At 42.6% G+C, this 19,632-nt stretch overlaps 1 protein-coding gene across 1 annotated transcript; it reads left to right on the top strand.

Annotated features, from left to right (window-relative positions):
• The first annotated feature begins 628 nt into the window (after nt 1-628).
• GTPBP2 (GTP binding protein 2) lies at nt 629-18,001 on the top strand. The gene is made up of 12 exons (XM_081942284.1): nt 629-886; nt 4,745-4,771; nt 5,126-5,310; nt 6,351-6,459; nt 6,781-6,978; nt 7,079-7,253; nt 7,471-7,690; nt 8,862-8,997; nt 10,425-10,483; nt 12,774-12,945; nt 14,130-14,294; nt 15,407-18,001. Exons 1-12 carry the CDS (start codon nt 713-715, stop codon nt 15,602-15,604), a joined length of 1,818 nt encoding a protein of 605 aa, XP_081798410.1. The 5' UTR covers nt 629-712; the 3' UTR covers nt 15,605-18,001.
• The last annotated feature ends 1,631 nt before the right edge of the window (nt 18,002-19,632 follow it).

Below are 19,632 nucleotides of genomic sequence, written 5' to 3'. Positions count from 1 at the left end.
AAACTGAATTCAGGATTAGAATTCAGATGCAGAAAACGAATCTTGCATTTTTAGGATACAACACAAAATATAGTTTTAATTTAAATTGTGACCTAATTCTGTGTGGAGAATAGTTTTATTAATATAATAAATCGCACATTTCTTAGAACTTCAAAGTAGAAGGATATCTTAGGATGCTGCTCCTGCGGTAAAGCATACAACAATAAAGCGGAAGCAGACAGAAGTATTTTATTGGGATGTTTTTATACGAGGCGCTACACACACAAAAAACCCTAAATTAATTTAATCGCCCCCGAGATTGCTTGATGTGCAATCCTTGCGTTCTGTTCAGAGAGCTGAAATAATTGGAAGCAAAGCAAAACAAAAAACAGAAGCCTGGTGGCACGGAAGCTTATGCCTTTTAATGCAATTTGCAACGCTCCCCGTTGGTTTGCCAGCACAAATTAGCTCGGCTTTCGTTCTGCAAAGCGATCAGAGAAGGCTCTGGCACCCGCCCTATTCGCCTCCGCATTTGTCCGAAAAGCGCTGCCTTCCACGGGAAAGAGGACGCTGGAAGTTGTAGTCCAATTGTGTTGCCGCTGGGGCCCTGTTTCCCGTGGTACCCTGCGCTTCTTTCTGACGCCAAGCGCCAGAGTGGAAGGTAGCCGTCAAAAGCCCAGTCCCGGGCTGAGAGGCATCCGCAGAGGCGGAGGTCCTGCCGGCTGGCCCCAGGATGGACTCGCGGGTGTCCGAGCTGTTTGGGGGTTGCTGCCGGCCCGTGGGCAATGGGGGTGCCCTGCGAGGCCGCGGCGGCGGTGGCGGTGGTGGTGGTTCTTCCAAGGGGAGGAAGAAGAACGGGAGATACCGAGGTGGCAAGGCCAACAACCCGCCCTACCTTCCCCCGGAGGTGAGCGAGACATCCTGCTGAGCCCGAGGTTGGGTCGGCAGGAGAGTTTTCGAGCACGAAGCGGAGGGCCGCCCGTCTTCCAAGCTTCTGCCTGGGACGAGGATACTGATAGTTGGAAGTCAATGGGACTGGAGCTGCCAGCGTTCAAGGGGATTGCTGGCAAAATAAAGAGCCTATTTGTGTTTTAGAGGAAGAATTGACGTGTCCCAAGAGGGAAGCCACTTTGGGGGGGGGGGTGCTGTTGTCGTTAACGTACCGCTGAGTTTCGTTTTTTATCTTTTCACACACACACACACACACACACCTCTTCGATTCTGTTCGGGGTCCTTTGACTGATGGGGATTAGAACTCTTCCCTCTGACAGCTCCGCCGCCAACCGCGCTCTAAGTAAACATCGCAGGCACTTTGAGCTTGGCTTCTCTTTGAGGGAGAATTAATAAAAGTTGAGGCCATGGTTTGAATAGGGAAGGCAAAAGTTGATTTCAGTTTTTGTTTCCGGAAAGGAGCTTATTCTCCTTTTGCTGATGCTGATTTACTAGAATTGCATTTACATGTCTACGTTTTTGCTTGTTTCTTGATATGTAGCCAGCCAATCAAATACAGAAGGAATTAAGAAACTCCAAAATTGCAGTTTAGTTTCTAAGATAATTTTAGTTGAGATTACTGACATATTTCTGAACAATGAGATAGTGGAACAAGCAAGTACTAGCTTACCCTCAAAACCAACCCTCTGTTAATGGTAAAGATGGATATAGCTGATATCAAACTACGTGGTTCGATAGACTGATTCACTAGAAAACATGCATCTTTATATATCTACAGACTATAATAAATTATAATAATCAGTATGGAGAAGATTTTATGAATTTATATAAGATTTGGGCATGTGTGCATATGAATGTCTAGAAAAGTTATGTGATGTGTTTCCCCGCAATCTAAGATTGTATGATATACACATAAATTTAAGATCTCAGAATATATTTGAGTGAGATAAAAACTGCTGGTATTACTTCTTCATAGAGATAATTTGCCATTATTACCTATGGTTTTCCTTGACTCATTTGGTGGCAAACTGGGGCTATCAAATGAAACAGATGACTCTTTCCCAGCTTTTAAAGATCTTTAAACCCACATATTTTGAACAGGGTTGTAAATGAGGATACTTGTCATTTTTAAATTTAAGTAGCTTTAAAAAAATATTTTTATTGCAAAAATTTGGCTCACTTTGGTAGTTGGTCATAGAAAAAGTCAAATTAGCAAACTAAGTACATATGAATGTAGAAAATGAAATTTAATGAAAGGCTGAATAAAGTTCATATAATTACAAATCCAATATAATCCCAGGCCCATTCTATTAAGCCTGCTTTTTGTTACTTATATACAGTTTAAGTGGATGTGAATGTGTGGTGGGAATTCTTTTATAGCAGTTGATTTCATTTTTTTGATTCCTATTTCTCTTGGTGATTTGCCAACAAATTATACCAGTATTATACTTTCTATGTGATCCAAGACATGAAAAGAACTACTTTTATTCAAATTTTTGTGTTATATTTTACAACACTGAGTTCTTCCAAGTACCAAAATAAGAATTATTCTTTACACTGTCCCTGAGTTTTCAGTGTTACAGTACTATTCTTCTGTCCTCAGTTAACAGCATGAAGTATTGCTGGGCATGCCCGAACCTGTTTTTCTTTCCTGACTTCCACAGCAACCCAGTGGATAATTAGTGCTCCTTCAACACTTCTAATTTGTATTGTAGGCATAATTTCTTAACTTCCATGAATTTGGATATGTGTGTTTATATACATTGTAGAATAATGCCATATTAATAAACCTGTGCTGTTGTAAAAAAATTATTATTTAGTATTTAGTCTAATCTCAAAAGTGGGGGTGTCTAATTGCAGGGTATTTGCTAAGGATTTCCCGTCACCAGCCCTTTTACACCATAGTTAGGCTTGAGCTTGAAAACAGTAGACTACATGGAAGTAACTTTAGATTTCGGAAGGGAGGTTTGCTAAAGAGAGACTGATGCTGGGTTTGAAATGGTTAATTATTTTAGGAAGAAATAAAACTTGAGTAGATACATTTTATGTTATTGTTAGTCTGATTTACAATACTTCCCTTTAAATTCCTAGGTATTAAAAGCTCACTCTCCTGGTTTAGGACCAGCAGGATATGAATGAATGTCACATACCTGTTTTTAGAGAAAGATTATAGACTTTCTTACTATGGGTTTTATGAGTAATCTTATTATTAAATGAGATTGTTAAATAACTTGTTAAGGAAAATTAGAGGGACTTTTGTTCCTTAGATCTGCCATGACATAGTTCACACTGACCATTACTTTTTCACTTAACATTATGCTCAGGTCATGAGGAACATTAGTTATTTGCTAGAGTTCTTTGACAATGTATAGCAGAGAACCGTTTGGGAAGGGGGCCAAATAAAATGTTAGTGCAAAAATGTGATTAGTGATGAATGAATCAGTTCTCCAATTTTCCTGTTTATGATGTTCTTCAGTAATATTTAATAAAACATTTCTCAATTACCAATCCAGACTTTTTAGTGCACTTTTTAATGTGAGTTTAAAACCTGAAACAAATAAGGGTTTTTTATTTGTTTCGTTGCCCCCTGAAAGGCATGAATTCTGGGCAGTTTACAACAATTAAAAGCAATACAAAAATACAGTAATACTGCAAAATACAGTATTAAAACATATTAAAAATCACAAAGCAATATAAAAAACCAAAGAACATAATCCACAGACGAGATGTAAAAACCAATATCCAACAAAACCAATGTGCAAGCATGTCAATTACAGCATTTAGCAATAGCCCTTAGACTTATATACCCTCTTCACAGTGCTTTACAGCCCTCTCTAAGCGGTTTACAGAGTCAGCATATTACCCCCAACAATCTGGGTCCTGAGTCAGCCTTGTGCCTGGTGAGATTCGATCTGCCAAATTGCAGTCAGAAGTAGCCTCCAGTACTTCATTCTAACCACTGCACCACCGTGGCTTTACTTTATTTCTAAAGAAAATGTCTAGTGAATAATACCAGAACAGGAAACCAAAAGGTATTTGAAAGAGATTCATGAAAACAGAGCAAGAGTCAGAAGTCTATTTAAAACTTGTCTGCCGTTTATGAGATAATGATTTTGAAGCTTTCTGCATGATTTGCCTTATTATGGTTGATAGAAACATTTTAATTAAAATCCTTATTGAATTCTTGTAGCATTTACGTTAGTGCATAAATTGCTTTAGATGCAGATAAAATGAATGGCACTTTGAACTGTACTGAATGATACACAATAATTTTAACGCCTGGGAGTGGCTAAGGGAATTATATTGAGAAATAGCAAAGAATGGTTTTCAGTAATGTATGATTTAATCTGTTTTGGAAAAAGTATTTTCTAATAATCAAAGAATGCAACAATATGTGATACCATGACAGAGAGTTTGTGAGGTCTTTGAACAACATTTTGTATTGGTCATACAATAATGAATTCATTAGTAAACTAGTCACAATGAATAAATATAAAATGTGGATTTCCTCTTATAATTTTTCTTATATTTTTCTTTTCTTTTTTATTTTGTATTTTTATTTTTTTAAAGATTAAATATTATCTTGTTAATTATATTTGAACTGAATAAATAAATCCAATGCAATTTCATCATTTTTATAAAGATGAAAGAACCATAATGTTAACTGACTTGATTTAACTACTATAATTTAAACTAGCCTGTCATTGCTCTCTGGCAACTATATTTAGTTGTCAAAAGAGATGTCAGGTTTTGTATATGAAATGTTGAACACCACATTATCCATTAATTTAAGATCTCTTCTTCTTGTATATAGGCAGAAGATGGGAACATAGAATACAAGGTGAGTCTCTCGTGCAAGCCATTTAAGAGTTCTAAGCCAAATGATTCTGTAAGGAAGAGAGAGAGATAAATAACAGAAAAATAAAAATGATTTTTGCCAAAACATTATTTATAGATGTGTTGGCTATTTCACACTTGAAAACTGAACCTGGGTATTATTAAATGTATACCCCCCAAAAAAAAACCTTTAATTATTTTAGAAGGCCTTTGAAAAATTGTTAGTCTTCTCACCCACTGAACTTTCTTTGCTTAATTTCATGGGGCTTAACAAATGTTAGAATATTGTGCAGAAAATACTGAAAAAAATGTTCAACCCCATCGGATGCTGATTATAATTACTTCTTTCTTTGGACAGCTGAAGTTAGTTAATCCATCTCAGTACCGCTTTGAACATCTAGTAACGCAAATGAAGTGGCGACTACAAGAAGGCCGTGGTGAGGCTGTGTACCAGATTGGTGTAGAGGACAACGGGCTGCTTGTTGGACTGTCTGAAGAAGAAATGCACGCCTCTCTTAAAACACTACGGCGGATGGCCGAGAAGTATGTGCATGTGTCCTGCTTCTTGGCCAGAGTTTAGCCAATGGGGTGCTCTGTTATTTTGCTGTCTTAGGTAGACTTAATATTGGAAAGTCAGCTAATAGCCAACAGAGGAGATGGTTTCAGCCAGAGACTTTTCTCAGAGTACCACCACATCGGTGCAGTACCTACTAATTGTTTCAGTTGTAAAAAGTTAGTGTATGGCTATGCATATTTTATTATGTGCCATTACACTGAACTGGGATTGGGCAACCTTTTGATGGGCAAAGGCCATATGTCATATTTGGGAGGAGGGGCGGGGAACTGTAAATGAGCAGGGTCACTAATATATATATATATAGGTAGGGCAGAGTTTGGCGTTTGGTAATTTTTTGTCAAAGTTTGTGTATTGTAGGCAGTTGTCTCTGTAGTTTTTCGTGAGTTTCTCCTGTCAAGATGACAAGAAGTTATGTTATCAACAATCATGACCATGGGTGTTGTGAGCGTCAAAAAGGGAAGGTTAGGGCTGAAGGGTCCCCATTCATTCATTGGAGAGTGGGTGCTAGCTCATGTTGGAAAGAGATCCATTCCTAACATGTTTCTAGTGAACACAGAAAAACAATTAGCATTTATCTCAATTAGATTTAGTAGTAATGACAGATATATGTAGCTTTACTCTAGCTGTCATCCTCCCCCAGCTTCAGCCTCATTTAGATAAAGTTTTATCTCACCCTGTCCTGCTGTGGGAAACATGTAATTAGTGGAACATTTGTCATATCTGGGGATCTAAATAAAGCCAAATTATTACAGATCTTAAAATGAGGAAACTCGTTCGACATCTGTGCAAATACATTTCACGGGAATGGCGCCTCCCAAAACTGGCAAAGATGCACATTCATGTGGATAAAAATCAGATCATTTGGAAAATGCACACATTTTCTTCAGTATTGCTTAATTGTGAGAGGCTTTTCTGAGCAGCATTATCAGATAACCAGGTATTTGTCCTACGGGGGATTGCAGATGATTCACTAACCCCCAACAGTGTTCTGTTTTGCCCTTTGCAGAGTGGGAGCTGACATCACTGTGCTTCGAGAAAGAGAAGTGGATTATGACAGTGACATTCCCAGGAAGATAACAGAAGTTCTTGTCCGAAAGGTCCCAGATAACCAACAGGTAAAAATCAACCTGATTTAAACATCATGAGTGAAAAACTATAGATATTTCATTATAGATTGCTACGTTCATTTAGATTTTGAAGAACTATAATTGATAGGAATGACTTGATAGAAAACTTTGAAATCCAATTTCTTACCTTGTGTACATTTTATAATGCAAAGTAGTAAATTCCAAATGCTCGGGTATTATAGTAAATACCTCAGAATTACACGAACTTTGTTTATGAGTTGGGTGCCCTAATGCATTAATCAAGCCTAACTTGTACTTATCAGATAATCTTTTTAACCATTTAAAATCGCTCCTCAATTTTCTTTTAAGTTTCTAGATCTGCGGGTGGCTGTGCTTGGAAATGTGGATTCAGGCAAATCAACCTTATTAGGCGTCTTGACGCAAGGAGAACTGGATAATGGGCGAGGCCGAGCTCGACTCAATCTTTTCCGCCACTTGCATGAGATCCAGTCAGGAAGAACATCTAGCATTAGCTTTGAAATTCTTGGTTTCAACAGTAAGGGAGAGGTACGAGGATTTGTACACCGAGTTTATCATTTAGCTCTGGGTGTGAATTTTTGCTTGGCCTTTTATAAGAGCTCAGTTACCTGCGTTTTCTGCCTTTTAGGTGGTGAACTACAGTGATTCACGGACAGCTGAAGAAATCTGTGAGAGCTCTTCCAAAATGATTACCTTCATTGATTTAGCTGGCCATCACAAATATTTAAAAACCACCATTTTTGGGCTTACAAGCTATTGTCCAGATTTTGCAATGCTGGTGGTGAGTGCCAATACTGGAATTGGTAAGTGGATGGTCAGATTTCTCCTTGGGGTTCCAGAAGGGTGACATAATGCCTCTAGTTAACCAGTGGGTGCCAGTAGTTTAAAACAAGACTCTTCCACCGTAACATAGAAATGCTTCCATTAGTTTCAAACACGTGCCATTGAGTTGTGTGTTTTAGCTGCACTGAAGTCCTACCTTTTTCATTTGATTTTTTTTCTGTCTTCTATTTCTTACAGCTGGTACAACACGGGAGCATCTCGGCTTGGCAATGGCCCTTAAGGTGCCTTTCTTCATTGTCATTAGCAAAGTGGACTTGTGCTCAAAGGCCACTGTGGAGCGAACAGTGAAACAGCTGGAGCGGATTCTGAAGCAGCCCGGCTGCAACAAACTACCATTGCTAGTCACCTCCGATGATGATGCAGTTACAGCAGCGCAGCAGTTTGCACAATCTCCCAAGTACGTGTCACGGGCTGTTTGAATGGGAGGGAAGATGATTAGTGAGTATGGATGCAGCTTAAAACTTAACACACCTTCAAATAGGATGCATTTAGCAAAAAAGGCGTGAGTGAGTCAGGTTTGTGGCACCGGCAGTGGTTTATATCAAAGAACAATAAGCAAAGTTCAAATGATTATACTCTTTGGTTTTATGTCTTCACTCTCTGCTTTGAATGGGCTGTTTTGATTTTAGAGTATGTATAGCTTACACATAGTAAATGGATAGTCTGCAGAAGTGACTTATGGAACTGGAGGAGAACAGGTGATGAAATGAGTGCTCTGCCATTGCGCTGCAAGCTCCACCCTTATTATGATGTTGCACACAAGTATGAAAGAAAAGACACTTCTGTCAGACCGTCTCAAGACTTGCTTCATCGTTTTGAGAAAACATTGGGTGCTTCAGATGCCTTTGATCATCTGCAGCTACACTGCATAGTTAGAATTGGAACAGTTATGGGCATACAGGTAGTCCTTGACTTAACGATCACAACTAAGCTTGGGATTTTAAGTCATTGCGGTCATAAGTTGAGTCACCAACCGACCGGATTCAATTTCATGACCCTTTTTATGATGGTTGTTGAGTGAGTCGCATGGTCATAAGTCTGAATCCAGCTTATCCAATCGGTAGGTTTGCTGGAAAATGGTAAAAAGATTGTAAAATGCAGGATCCTTCAGTCAGTCGAAAAGGCAGGCCAGTCGCCAAGCACCTGAAATGTGAACCAAGTACAGCTTGTTGTAACTTTGAAGACAGATAGCAATCAACCTTAAATCCATCTTAACTGGTCCTTGAGTGACTAGTGGTAAGTCAAGGACTAGCCTACACCAAGTTTTGATTCTGTAAAATTATAGCAGGGGTGTCCAAACTTGGGAACTTTAAGACTTGTGGACTTCAACTCCCAGAATTCCCCAGCCAGCCATGCTGGCTGGAGAATTCTGGAACTTGAAGTCCACAAGTCTTAAAGTTCTCAAGTTTGGACACCCCTGAATTATAGGATGCAGAAATTGTTGTTCCCTAATTATTTACACATTCCACTGACACATTTGGAAGCAAATCTCATTCCTATTGTATTCAGTACTAATAGAGATGTACAAAGTCATGGATCAACAACTTCTTTCACTCATTTGTCTGCAGTATCACTCCCATCTTCACCTTGTCCAGTGTTTCTGGAGAAAACCTGGATCTCCTGAGAGTATTTCTCAATATCCTTCCTCCTCTGACAAACAGCAAAGAACAGGAAGAGCTGATGCAACAGCTCACTGAATTCCAGGTACACCACAGTCTCTTCTCAGTTGAGAGTCCCCAACTGTAGTATGCGAAGGCAGGGCATTCTCTGATCTATGGATTTAGAGTTGGGAGGAGATAAAAACCAAGTAATTGTAATTACTCTCTGATTCAAAGTCAAATTGACACTATTTATTATTTAGCAATAGCACTTAGGCTTATATACCCTTCATAGTGCTTTACAGTGGTTTACAATGTCAGCATATTGCCCCAAGAGTCCTCATTTTACCTATCTCGGAAAGATGGAAGGCGAAGTTAGCCGTGAGCTGGTATAAGGATCGAACTCCTGGCAGTGAGCAGAATCAGCCTGCAATACTGCATTCTAACCACCGTATCTCTTCCTCCTCCTTTATTTGTCTTTACCATTCTTCATTTGTCCTACCAATCATTGAATTGGCTCCCTGTTTATTTCTTTTATGAGTTTTACCCAGGGATGGGCTTCAAAAATTTCAGCAACGGGTTCTCTGCCTGGTTGCTGGATGGGCGTGGCCTAGTCAGCCCCCTGCACCATGGCGGGACGTCGGGGGCATTTTCGCCTTCCCCAGGCTCCAGAGGCTTTCCTTGAGCCTCTGGGAGAGCAAAAATGGCCTCCCCTGGGACCATTTCCGGCCTTCCAGAACTACCAAGAGGCCCGTTTTTCCCCTTCCCTGAGCCTCCATGCACTTACCTTGCATCCAAAATGGGCAGTGTGGAGATTCCTGGGAGGGGTGGGGTGGGAGGGGTCAGCCAGGGGTGAGATGTGAAGGTTCTCCAAACTCGCCATAATGTTAGTTACGTGTTCTCCCGAACCCAGGCGAACGTGTAGCAGCCCACCCCTGGTTTCACCTAGGACAGTGGTGGCTAACCTTTTTATTCTCGTGTTCCAAAAACATGCACGCACGCAATAGCACATGTGCATGCCCATGCCCATATGCAATGTGCACGCTACACCCCCATGTGCCCTGCCCCCTGTGCATGCATGCGTGACATACACACCAACGTGGGCCATTTTGGGTCTAGCAGGCCTCCCTGAAGCCGCCTGGGACCAAAAATTGGATCCAGGGGGCGCATGCATGGACAGCAGAGACCCGAAAATCAGCTGGCTGGCAGAAGGCACACACTCATGCGTGATGGTGCTGAGCTGGGGCAACGGCTCGTGTGCCTGCAGAGAGGACTTCACGTGCCACCTGTGGCACGCATGCCATAGGTTCGCCATCACGGACCTGGGAGATGTTTGCAGAATATAATTGTTTCACTGAGAACTGGGATGCTTGAGGCTTGTAACTGGTTTAAGGAAGACAACATTCAAGGATAGGCTTAGAATTCCTATACAAGAACTTGTATTGTCTAACAATAAAAAGGTCAAATTGTTAACTCTGGCTTTGAAATACTACAGTCCAGCGCAACATATTTGATGTTCTTTCTCTGCTACAGGTGGATGAAATTTACACTGTGCCAGAGGTAGGCACAGTTGTTGGAGGAACGTTGTCAAGGTTGGTACATATGGATTTTGTAAGGAAAAGCCAGGAATGGGCAGGGAGTGGTGTCAAAGACTTCTTAGATCCAGAAGAAGGACCAGGAAGTAGCATTTATTCTCCTTTTCTTGTTATAAATAAATGTACTAAATGTAGGTAAAAGTTTATATCTTACTGAATGAGTCAAGGAAGATAAAACTGCACTCCAATAAAAAAAAAAGTATTCCCTAAAGGAATCCTATGTTCTTTGAGCACATAGCATAAATATTTATTCTATGGAATATCAGATCCAAACATTCTCTTCCGTAATTTTTCATATTTCAAAAATAAAGAACCTGCATCACGATAATTATCTCAATTAGGCACAAAAGAAGGCTTCTCTTGCCAGTGACGTGCGGTGACGTTTATGACTGGTGAGGCTGGTGACGTCATCAAACCACGTGGTTGCTCCGATCGCAGGGGCGCAGCCCAAACGGAGAAGTTTCTTCAGCTCCAGCCTCAATCAGCGCAGCCGCGGTCCCCTTCATCTTGCCTCAGGAAGGAGGGGAATGGGACCACGTGTGCAGGGGAAGGGGATTGCGGCTCTGCTAATCTGAGGCTGTGCGCTGAGGAGCCGCCTGCACACGTGGTCCCATTCCCCTTGCAAGGATCCCGGGCTCACCCGATGCAAAAAATGCCTGGGTACCGTCTTTCCCAGAAAATACAACCTGTCCCGTGCTCACTGACCTAGCGTTATCCCGAAAGCGCCATGTTACAGGAGCTGGGGGTGGGGGGAGCGTTCACGTTGCTTGCCGCCTTCGGTATACCACTAGGTTGGGGAGTGGCGTTCTGTCCGGCCAGAGGGGAGAGTTGCCGGGCGGCTGCTCTCTTGTGAACTGGCTCCCGAAGAGCCGGGCACAGCCTCAGGGGCGAAGCAGCCATGAGGTAACTATGCTCATGAGCAGCCGCCCAGCAAATCCCCTCTCCAGCCGGGAAAAGCGCCATTCACTGACCTGAGCAGCCGCCCGGCAAATCCCCTCTCCAGCCGGGAAAAGCGCCATTCACTGACCTGAGCAGCCGCCCGGCAAATCCCCTCTCCAGCCGGGAAAAGCGCCATTCACCAAGCCCTTGCGCAGCTCTCCCAGGCCACCGCCGCTGGCTGCTGCTGCCCGCCGCTGCCCGCCGCTGCCCGCCGCTGCCCGCCGCTGCCCCGCTCCGCGCATAACTTCCAAACTCCAAAACTTCCAGCATCGGCCGCTCTAGGAGTGCTCTCTATGGTGGGCCGGCTGCCGGACAGAGAGTTTTCCGGAGAGTCTTCCAGCAGCCGGCCAACCATAGAGAGCACTCCTAGAGCGGGCGATGCTGGAAGTTTTGGAGTTTGGAAGTTATGTGCGGAGCGGAGCGGGGCGGCGGCGGCAGGCGGCGGCAGCCAGCGGCAGCCAGCGGCAGCCAGCGGCGGTGGCCTGGGAGAGCTGCGCAAGGGCTTGGTGAATGGCGCTTTTCCCGGCTGGAGAGGGGATTTGCCGGGCGGCTGCTCAGGTCAGTGAATGGCGCTTTTCCCGGCTGGAGAGGGGATTTGCCGGGCAGCTGCTCATGAGCATAGTTACCTCATGGCTGCTTCGCCCCTGAGGCTGTGCCCGGCTCTTCGGGAGCCAGTTCACAAGAGAGCAGCCGCCCGGCAACTCTCCCCTCTGGCCGGACAGAACGCCACTCGCCAACCTAGCGGTATACCGAAGGCGGCAAGCAATGTGAGTGCTCCCCCCACCCCCGGCTCCTGTAACTTGGCGCTTTCGGGATAACGCTAGGTCAGTGAGCGCGGGACAGGTTGTTTTTTTTGGGAAACACGGTACCCAGGCATTTTTTGCATTGGGCGAGCCCGGGATCCTTGCAAGGGGAATGGGACCACGTGTGCAGGCGGCTCCTCAGCGCACAGCCTCAGATTAGCAGAGCCGCAATCCCCTTCCCTGCACACGTGGTCCCATTCCCCTCCTTCCTGAGGCAAGATGAAGGGGACCGCGGCTGCGCTGATTGAGGCTGGAGCTGAGGAGCCTCCTGCACACGTCCCATTCCCCTTGCAAGGATCCTGGGCTCGCCCGATGTAAAAAATGGCGAGATCGGCACACTTGGGGCTGCTGCTGAGATGTCCAGGGAGGCTAAACCAAGCCGCGCGCCTCTCCCAGCCACTTTCATGGCTTCCTGGAGTAATTCTTTTTTATTTTCATGATGAGAGTGGTGAGGCTCCGCCTCCCCTGCCTCCCCTGACTGCACGTCACTGTCTCTTGCCTTCTGACTGCTAAATGCGGTCTTTTTCATTTCATGCCCTTTCTAGTGGGATATGCAAAGAGGGAGAGAATTTGGTTGTTGGTCCAACAGATGATGGCAAGTTCCTTCAACTGAAAGTATGCAGTATCCAACGAAATCGTTCAGCGTGTCGCGTTCTTCGAGCTGGGCAGGCTGCCACTTTAGCTCTTGGATCCTTTGATCGCTCACTGCTGCGCAAAGTAAGCTCTGCCTTAATCCCTCTCTGGAGTCTTTGGTTGTACAAACTTTTTCCTCTGTATCTTTTCTGAAAACAAAGTATCCTGCCTTGCAGATATTGGGAAATATAGGTCCTTATCGGAACGCTGCCATTCTGGAGTGGTGGGGGAGGGGGGCACCGAGGGTGGAATAGTTTCAGGAATGAAATCCAGCAGGTTCTGACAGGTTCTGGGAAACCGGTAGCAGAAATTTTGAATAGTTCGGAGAACTGGCAAATGCCACCTCTGAATGGCTCCAGAGTGGGCTGGAAATGGAGATTTTGCAGTATCTTTCCCCTGGGATGAGGTGGGAATGGAGATTTTGCAATATCCTTCCCCTGCCACGCCCACCATGCCCACCAAGCCACGCCCACAGAACCGATATTAAAAAAAATTGAATTTCACCACTGAATAGTTTGCATGCTTTCGCTTTGCTGTAACTGGGAATTGAGGGGGGAGAAGTGGCCATTTGCACTGACTCCCTCACTGTCAGTTCCAGACGGATTTTCAATGTCACGGTGCCCAGAGGACAACCTCTTCTCACCATCCAGCCCCGGAGATTCTCACAACACTCTTGCGGCAGCTTATTGGTTACTGATGAACATGGGGCACTGGGGGTGTGGGTTGAGGGAAAAATTGAGCCTAAGGCTTCACGCCTGAATTCAGACTCCGCTTGACTTCTCTGTAATCATTATCGCTCAGTAAATGTCCCTCTTGAAATGTTCACTGTTTCAAGAGTTTTACTTTCTTGGGAAGGTAGCTGAGGCAGGTCTTTAAAATAGCAGGCTGGGTTCCTCTGGGCCATCTGCTTTTTGAAGACATTCCAAAATGCGATAGATAATAAATTCTTTGCAGTTTATCTTTTAAAGTTTAAGTTCAAGAGATGGGAAAACTGGGAACTATAGCATTAAGGTGATCGCCTTGAGTTTCCAAAGAACAAAGGAATAATTAGATTGAACTCTTAAGAAGGATTAGTCAGCTGTTAGATTGTTTCCCACTTATTCCTGCTTGCCACCCACATTCTGATCTCCCTTCCTTTCTTTGGCTTTTGGAGCAATAAATGAGGATTTCTTTCTGGAAAGATTGTAACCTGTAGGGCTTCAGTTTGGAAGAGTTGAGTGAGTACCATTGTCAAGAAAATTCAGTTGCCCAATCTTGCTATCATTTAGGGCATGGTGATGGTCAGCCCAGAGATGAACCCAACTATTTGTTCAGTATTCGAAGCTGAAATTGTTCTACTGTTCCATGCCACAACTTTCCGGAAAGGATTCCAAGTAACAGCACATGTTGGAAATGTACGGCAAACAGCAGTTGTGGAAAAGATCCATGGGAAGGTAAGTTTCCCTTTTCTTGCTAAATAGAAATTTGCTTGATTGTCTTCTCACTTGTGTCACATTCACTTTAAGCTTTATCCTTGAGATGCCCCTTGTGTCAGGTCCGGCTGCAAGCCCCACTTGAGCACCGGTTCTTTGGGCCGGGCACCCAGCTGACACTCCTTCTCTGCAGCTTCTTCTGCTTCCACCACGGCTTGGGAAGGGGAGTAGATGCTCTCGACATAAATCACTGAACCATCTTCTGTGGCTCCCTCCATGGTTTTCTTGTCTTCCTCCATCTTCCCTGAGTCTTCGTGTCGCCCGGTTTTGGGTTGACGCTTGGGGCTCGGACAGCATCCCGCAGTTCGGGGGAGCTGGTTGAGTTTTAAAAGATATTTTGGTTAATGTCAGGGTTCCAAGTAACAACCCCAATGAAAGAAGACTCTGAGAGTTGAGTTTCCTCAAACTTTCATTTTATTAGAGATGTCGTATTGGCACATCTGGGAAAACCCGAATCTGATAGCTTCCGGGTTTTCCCCACCCAAGTGAAAGTTCAAGTCCCTTCCCCGCACCCACAAGTCCATCACATGGTCCAATCAGGCACTGTCCCAACTGGAGATGCCTCTTAGTCACATCACTCCAATTCCAGGGCAAGATGTCCTTGACTCTCTGAGAAAGTAATGTTGTTTAGACTATATATCTCCCATACTCCACATAATCCCCCCCTCCCATTTTCCCACAGCAGAAAAATGTGGCATGCTGAAGACTCAATGTAAAAGATGGCTTTCAGGCCTGACACCTTGCTGGACTAGAAACCAGGAAATCCTGAGTTCTAACCCTTTGTTAGGTATGGAAACTGACTTTGGATCAGTCCCTGTCTCTCAATCCAACCCACCCATTGGAGTGGCTGTTTTGTGGAAAATATAAGTTGGGAGCACTACCTATTCAACCTTGAGTATTACAAAATAAAGAAGGATTCTTCTTGTCATTATCCACAATTTTCACAGATAAACCCACTGCAAATTTCAGAAACTCAAGGGTATGCTAAGTTGCTTTCCATGGTTTTCCGGAAACCCTAAAATAAGAAATTGAACTTTTAAAATTCTAACATACGTACTTTCCCTTTTGTGCAGGACAAATTGCGAACCGGAGAAAAGGCAGTGGTTCGTTTCAGATTCATTAAACATCCTGAATATTTGAAGATAGGAGCCAAACTATTGTTTCGTGAAGGAGTTACCAAAGGTATTGGACATGTCACATCCATCCAGGCTATCACCACTGGAGAAAATGGCCTGGAACACAATCTGTGTCCTGATCCAGTCAGCTTCTGACTCACACCAGCATTTCTCAGTGCTCCGAATAAGGGAAAGATCTCGTGCCATTGTGCAGAGCCACTGTTGGCTAATCAATTTACATAGGCACATCTTGTCTGCACTGCAGAAGCCAGAGTCACCTGTTGGACTGAGCGCCCTTCCTGGAGCAAGTTAAGCTTGTTGTTTGTGCATCACCTGCTACTTCCATATTCCTGCTTTTCCTGGAATAGACAAGCAAACAGCTGCATATTTGACTAGGTTGGACATCCTGCTTTTGTTGACCTTTGTGGGGGAAGTTATTTCCAGAGAGGAGCATAACCATAGTAAGTTGGACTGTAATTTTGGGATGCTGCTGCCTGGGAGACAACAGTGGAGGACTCGTTTGTGTTCAGAAGGATATTAGTTTTGTCCTAGTGCCTGGTTTTGCAGGCTTTCTATGGCAGATGAATTATTATTATTATTAGGAACTAGAGCTTAACGTTCTGTACTGCCCACAGTACGGCTCAGGATGTTTCTAATCATTTTAAATTAATGTTGGTTTCACATTAAGCCAGTAATGAAGAGTCTCTCTTCTCCCTCCACCTTTGTGTGCAAATCCTTACCAGTGCTTTAAAAAGGGAGGGGGGCGATACAGGAGGAAGAAATCCCTTCGAATGCAGGGGTAGGTAACAATTTCATGACCGGAGCCATGAAGTGTTGTTGTTGTTTTAATGGGCACTCCTATAACTACAGAATCCATAGCTGGTGATGCAATGACATTGCCACCGTAGATGGGTTGAAATGTTCTGCCTAAACTGGAGGGTGTGTGTGTGTGTGGAAGCTTTTATGTAAATGGATACATATAATTTCTCTGAGGCCTTATGCAGCTATACTCATCACAATTTTTTTAAAAAAAACATGCCACTGAAAATCGGTGGTTCTACCAAATTTCACCAGCATGAGCAAGGGATGCAATGGAAAGCTACATGTGGGACACAGGCTGCCCATCCGCTGCTCTAAAATAGCCCTGATCTTAAGGCAACCACAGTTCTCCAGCTCAGTTCTTAATACTGTCAGATTTCCCTGCCACTTTGTTAACCATTTGTTCCTCAGCAAGTGCCCTACCTAAGCAACTTCTTCGAGCAGATTGCCCCAGTATACCATCAGCCCCCATGTTGCTTGTTTCTTGAAGTGAGTGGTGGCTGGCAATTTGCTGTATCTTTCGATATTTTTAACTTTTCTGAGATATGGGTATCCAGGTCCAACCTATTTCTTGGGGCAAGAGTCTTCATTGCCAATGGTCATACCAGTGAAGGCTGTTCTAGCTGTCGCAATATTGGGAAGACTCCTGCAATTCTAATTCTCCCACTCAGCTTTGCCATCGGCTATCATTTGTATTAACTAGTATCTTTTGCAAAAAATCAACTTTATACCTTAGATTAAATCTATGACTTATTGAAAGTACAGCAGAATTTTCGAATTGGCCATCCGATAGAATGGTCTCAGACACTGAAAGATACCTTCATTTTTTATTAAGATTTTTAAAGGTAGTGATGTTATTTTTATTGTATGTTTTAACCACTGTTGCATCAAGGGCTCGAATAAACGAGCTAACATGGCCAGTAAAACATATGACTTTTTATTCTTCCACTCGATTCCCCGTTCTGCTGTTTCATCTCTGTTGTACAGAGATTAGATTACTCAGAGCAACTGCTCTATAACATGTTACTGTTAAGTCTGCGTATATAGAAAGATTTTTATTTAATATAGACTTTTAAGAAAAGCCTTTACTCACCTCCCTGGATAAAAGAAAATCCTTCCAATAGTCCAATAAACAGTTGCTAAGTATCATGGCTATTTGTTGACAAGCAGTTTTTCTTTTGAAGTTCCCCTTAATTACACACAAGCATTTCGAAAAACTGGCTTCCTAAATACCTTCCGAGAGATTTTATCCTGTGGTAGGAATATATGCTTTCTCTGCAGTTTACAGTGATGGTTAAGTTGACCCATTGCAAATGTAAACATACAAGGTGCTTTTTCTACCCTCAAGTCCAGGCGTTTCCTGATCTCCTCCTTCCCTTTTATTATGTGTGTATGTTCTCAATGCCAAGCCTTTCATATTCACTGTTTGTGATTTCTTAAAAGGAGAGGGATGTTTTCATCTTTCTGTATAATGCACAAAATAAAGATGCTTTATTGAGAAAACAAAGCTGTGGTTTGCTCTGAATAAACTCTGTCATTCGTTGTCCCTTAATAGTTTTGGCTTTGAAAAAGTGTGTTCTTATCCTGCCCTGACTTTGTTAGTTTCAAATGTTTGTAGTCACGTGTGCAAGCTAGTATACACTTATCTGACATTACCAAATACAGGATGTGCTAAGCATTGCATAATGAAAGTTTGGGATATAGATTCAGTACCTTGAATAAATTACACTATACTTAATGATACTTGAAGTCACTTGCAAAAGCAAAAATCCTTTGACTAATAAAAGTTCAAGACCGTTTATAAACACTGGACTAGTATATCATTAATCATATATCTTGTTTCTTTATTCTAATAACTGACACTCCTAATTGTGAGAGGATTTTTTATTTAACCCGTTTGTTGGTGCTGCAATGGTTGTTATGTAACATCAGCTACATGACATTAGTTCCTGTTATTCTGAAGTGCAATAAAATGAAGCAGTATTACAAAGAAGTCGATACTTCCTATTAAAAAACTTCAGGCTTACACACACACACACACACACACACACACTACTATGGATGGCTCACAATAACTAAAGAAAAATACAATAACCAGTAAAAAAAAAAATTTTTTTAATCGGACAAATGTTTTCACTCTCTCTGGCCGAAGTCCTGAGCAAAGAGCCAGGTCTTCTAGTTCTTCTAAGCAACAGCATGGATCTCAAGGTGGAAGAGATCTCATTCCAGAAAACAGGTACTGCTACAGAAGAGGTGTGCTTCTGGGATCCCAATGGAGACTATTAATCAAAAGGAATTGGAGTGTGCCATTGCTGTAGTTTCAAATCAGCTGGATAGATGTTATAGGTGTCAGGTAATCCTCCAATAACCACGCTTTATGCTATGTAAACTATAAATAATAGAAATATGAATTGTATCTGAAAGCAGTAAGTTTTATTTTGCTAATCAACAAAAAAGAAAATGCATACTCAAGCATTAAAAGAATATATTTTAAAATTCGTAAGCATAGTAATAATGAGTAATAAAGTAAGACAGAAATACACAAGATCAGAAAGTTGTGTCATAAACAGAATTTAAATAATTTTGATACTATTAGTTGGCAGTATTCTTTGCCCCCTTTAAAAAATATTAATTCAAATATAGCAATCCATTTTTGCAAGTCCAGTATGGATTTCTCCTTACTCTAAATTCATTTAACCAACTTCCATGTCCAAAATTTTCACAATTTTTGCTAAATTCCCAATACTGGAATATGGCAAAGAAGCATATGTGTATTTAGCATAATATGATTAATCCAAAGTTGTCATCAGAACAATAATAGGATAAGAGCAAACCATATGAGAAAATGCTCCAACCCCTAAATTGTATCTCCATCAGCAGGGACACTAACCAATCCTTGTTAAATTTTATTTGGAGCATCTCGTAAAACAAAACAAAATTTAAATGCACTACATTCATTTTAAGATTATAGGAAGTTAATGTTACATTTAATGCAACCAGTTTATAGGACAGGACATTTAAGCATGCATTCCAAAGATCAGGTAAAGGTAAAGGTTCCCCTCGCACATATGTGCTAGTCGTTCCCAATTCTAGGGGGCAGTGCTCATCTCCATCTCAAAGCCGAAGAGCCAGCATTGTCCAAAGATGTCTCCGTGGTCATGTGGCCGGCATGACTAAACACTGAAGGTGCACGGAACGCTGTTACCTTCCCACCAAAGGTGGTTCCTATTTTTCTATTTGCATTTTTACTTGCTTTTGAACTGCTAGGTTGGCAGAAGCTGGGGCAAGTAACGGGAGCTCACTCCGTTACACAGCACTAGGGATTCAAACCGCCGTACTGCCGATCTGATCGACAAGCACAGCGT

The sequence above is a fragment of the Natrix helvetica genome (assembly GCF_964273705.1).
Source record: "Natrix helvetica genome assembly, chromosome: 2".
Taxonomy (NCBI): Eukaryota; Metazoa; Chordata; class Lepidosauria; order Squamata; family Natricidae; genus Natrix; species Natrix helvetica.
The sequence above is the reverse complement of the archived record's forward strand: the minus strand, read 5'-3'. Positions and strand labels throughout refer to the sequence as shown.

Excerpts from the sequence above, each read along its gene's own strand:
- GTPBP2 (XM_081942284.1), top strand. The coding sequence starts at position 713 with ATGGACTCGCGGGTGTCCGAGCTGTTTGGGGGTTGCTGCCGGCCCGTG. Across the intron at positions 4,772-5,125 it reads ATGGGAACATAGAATACAAG|CTGAAGTTAGTTAATCCATC; the intron begins GTGAGTCTCTCG and ends TTCTTTGGACAG. Across the intron at positions 12,946-14,129 it reads ATCGCTCACTGCTGCGCAAA|GGCATGGTGATGGTCAGCCC; the intron begins GTAAGCTCTGCC and ends GCTATCATTTAG.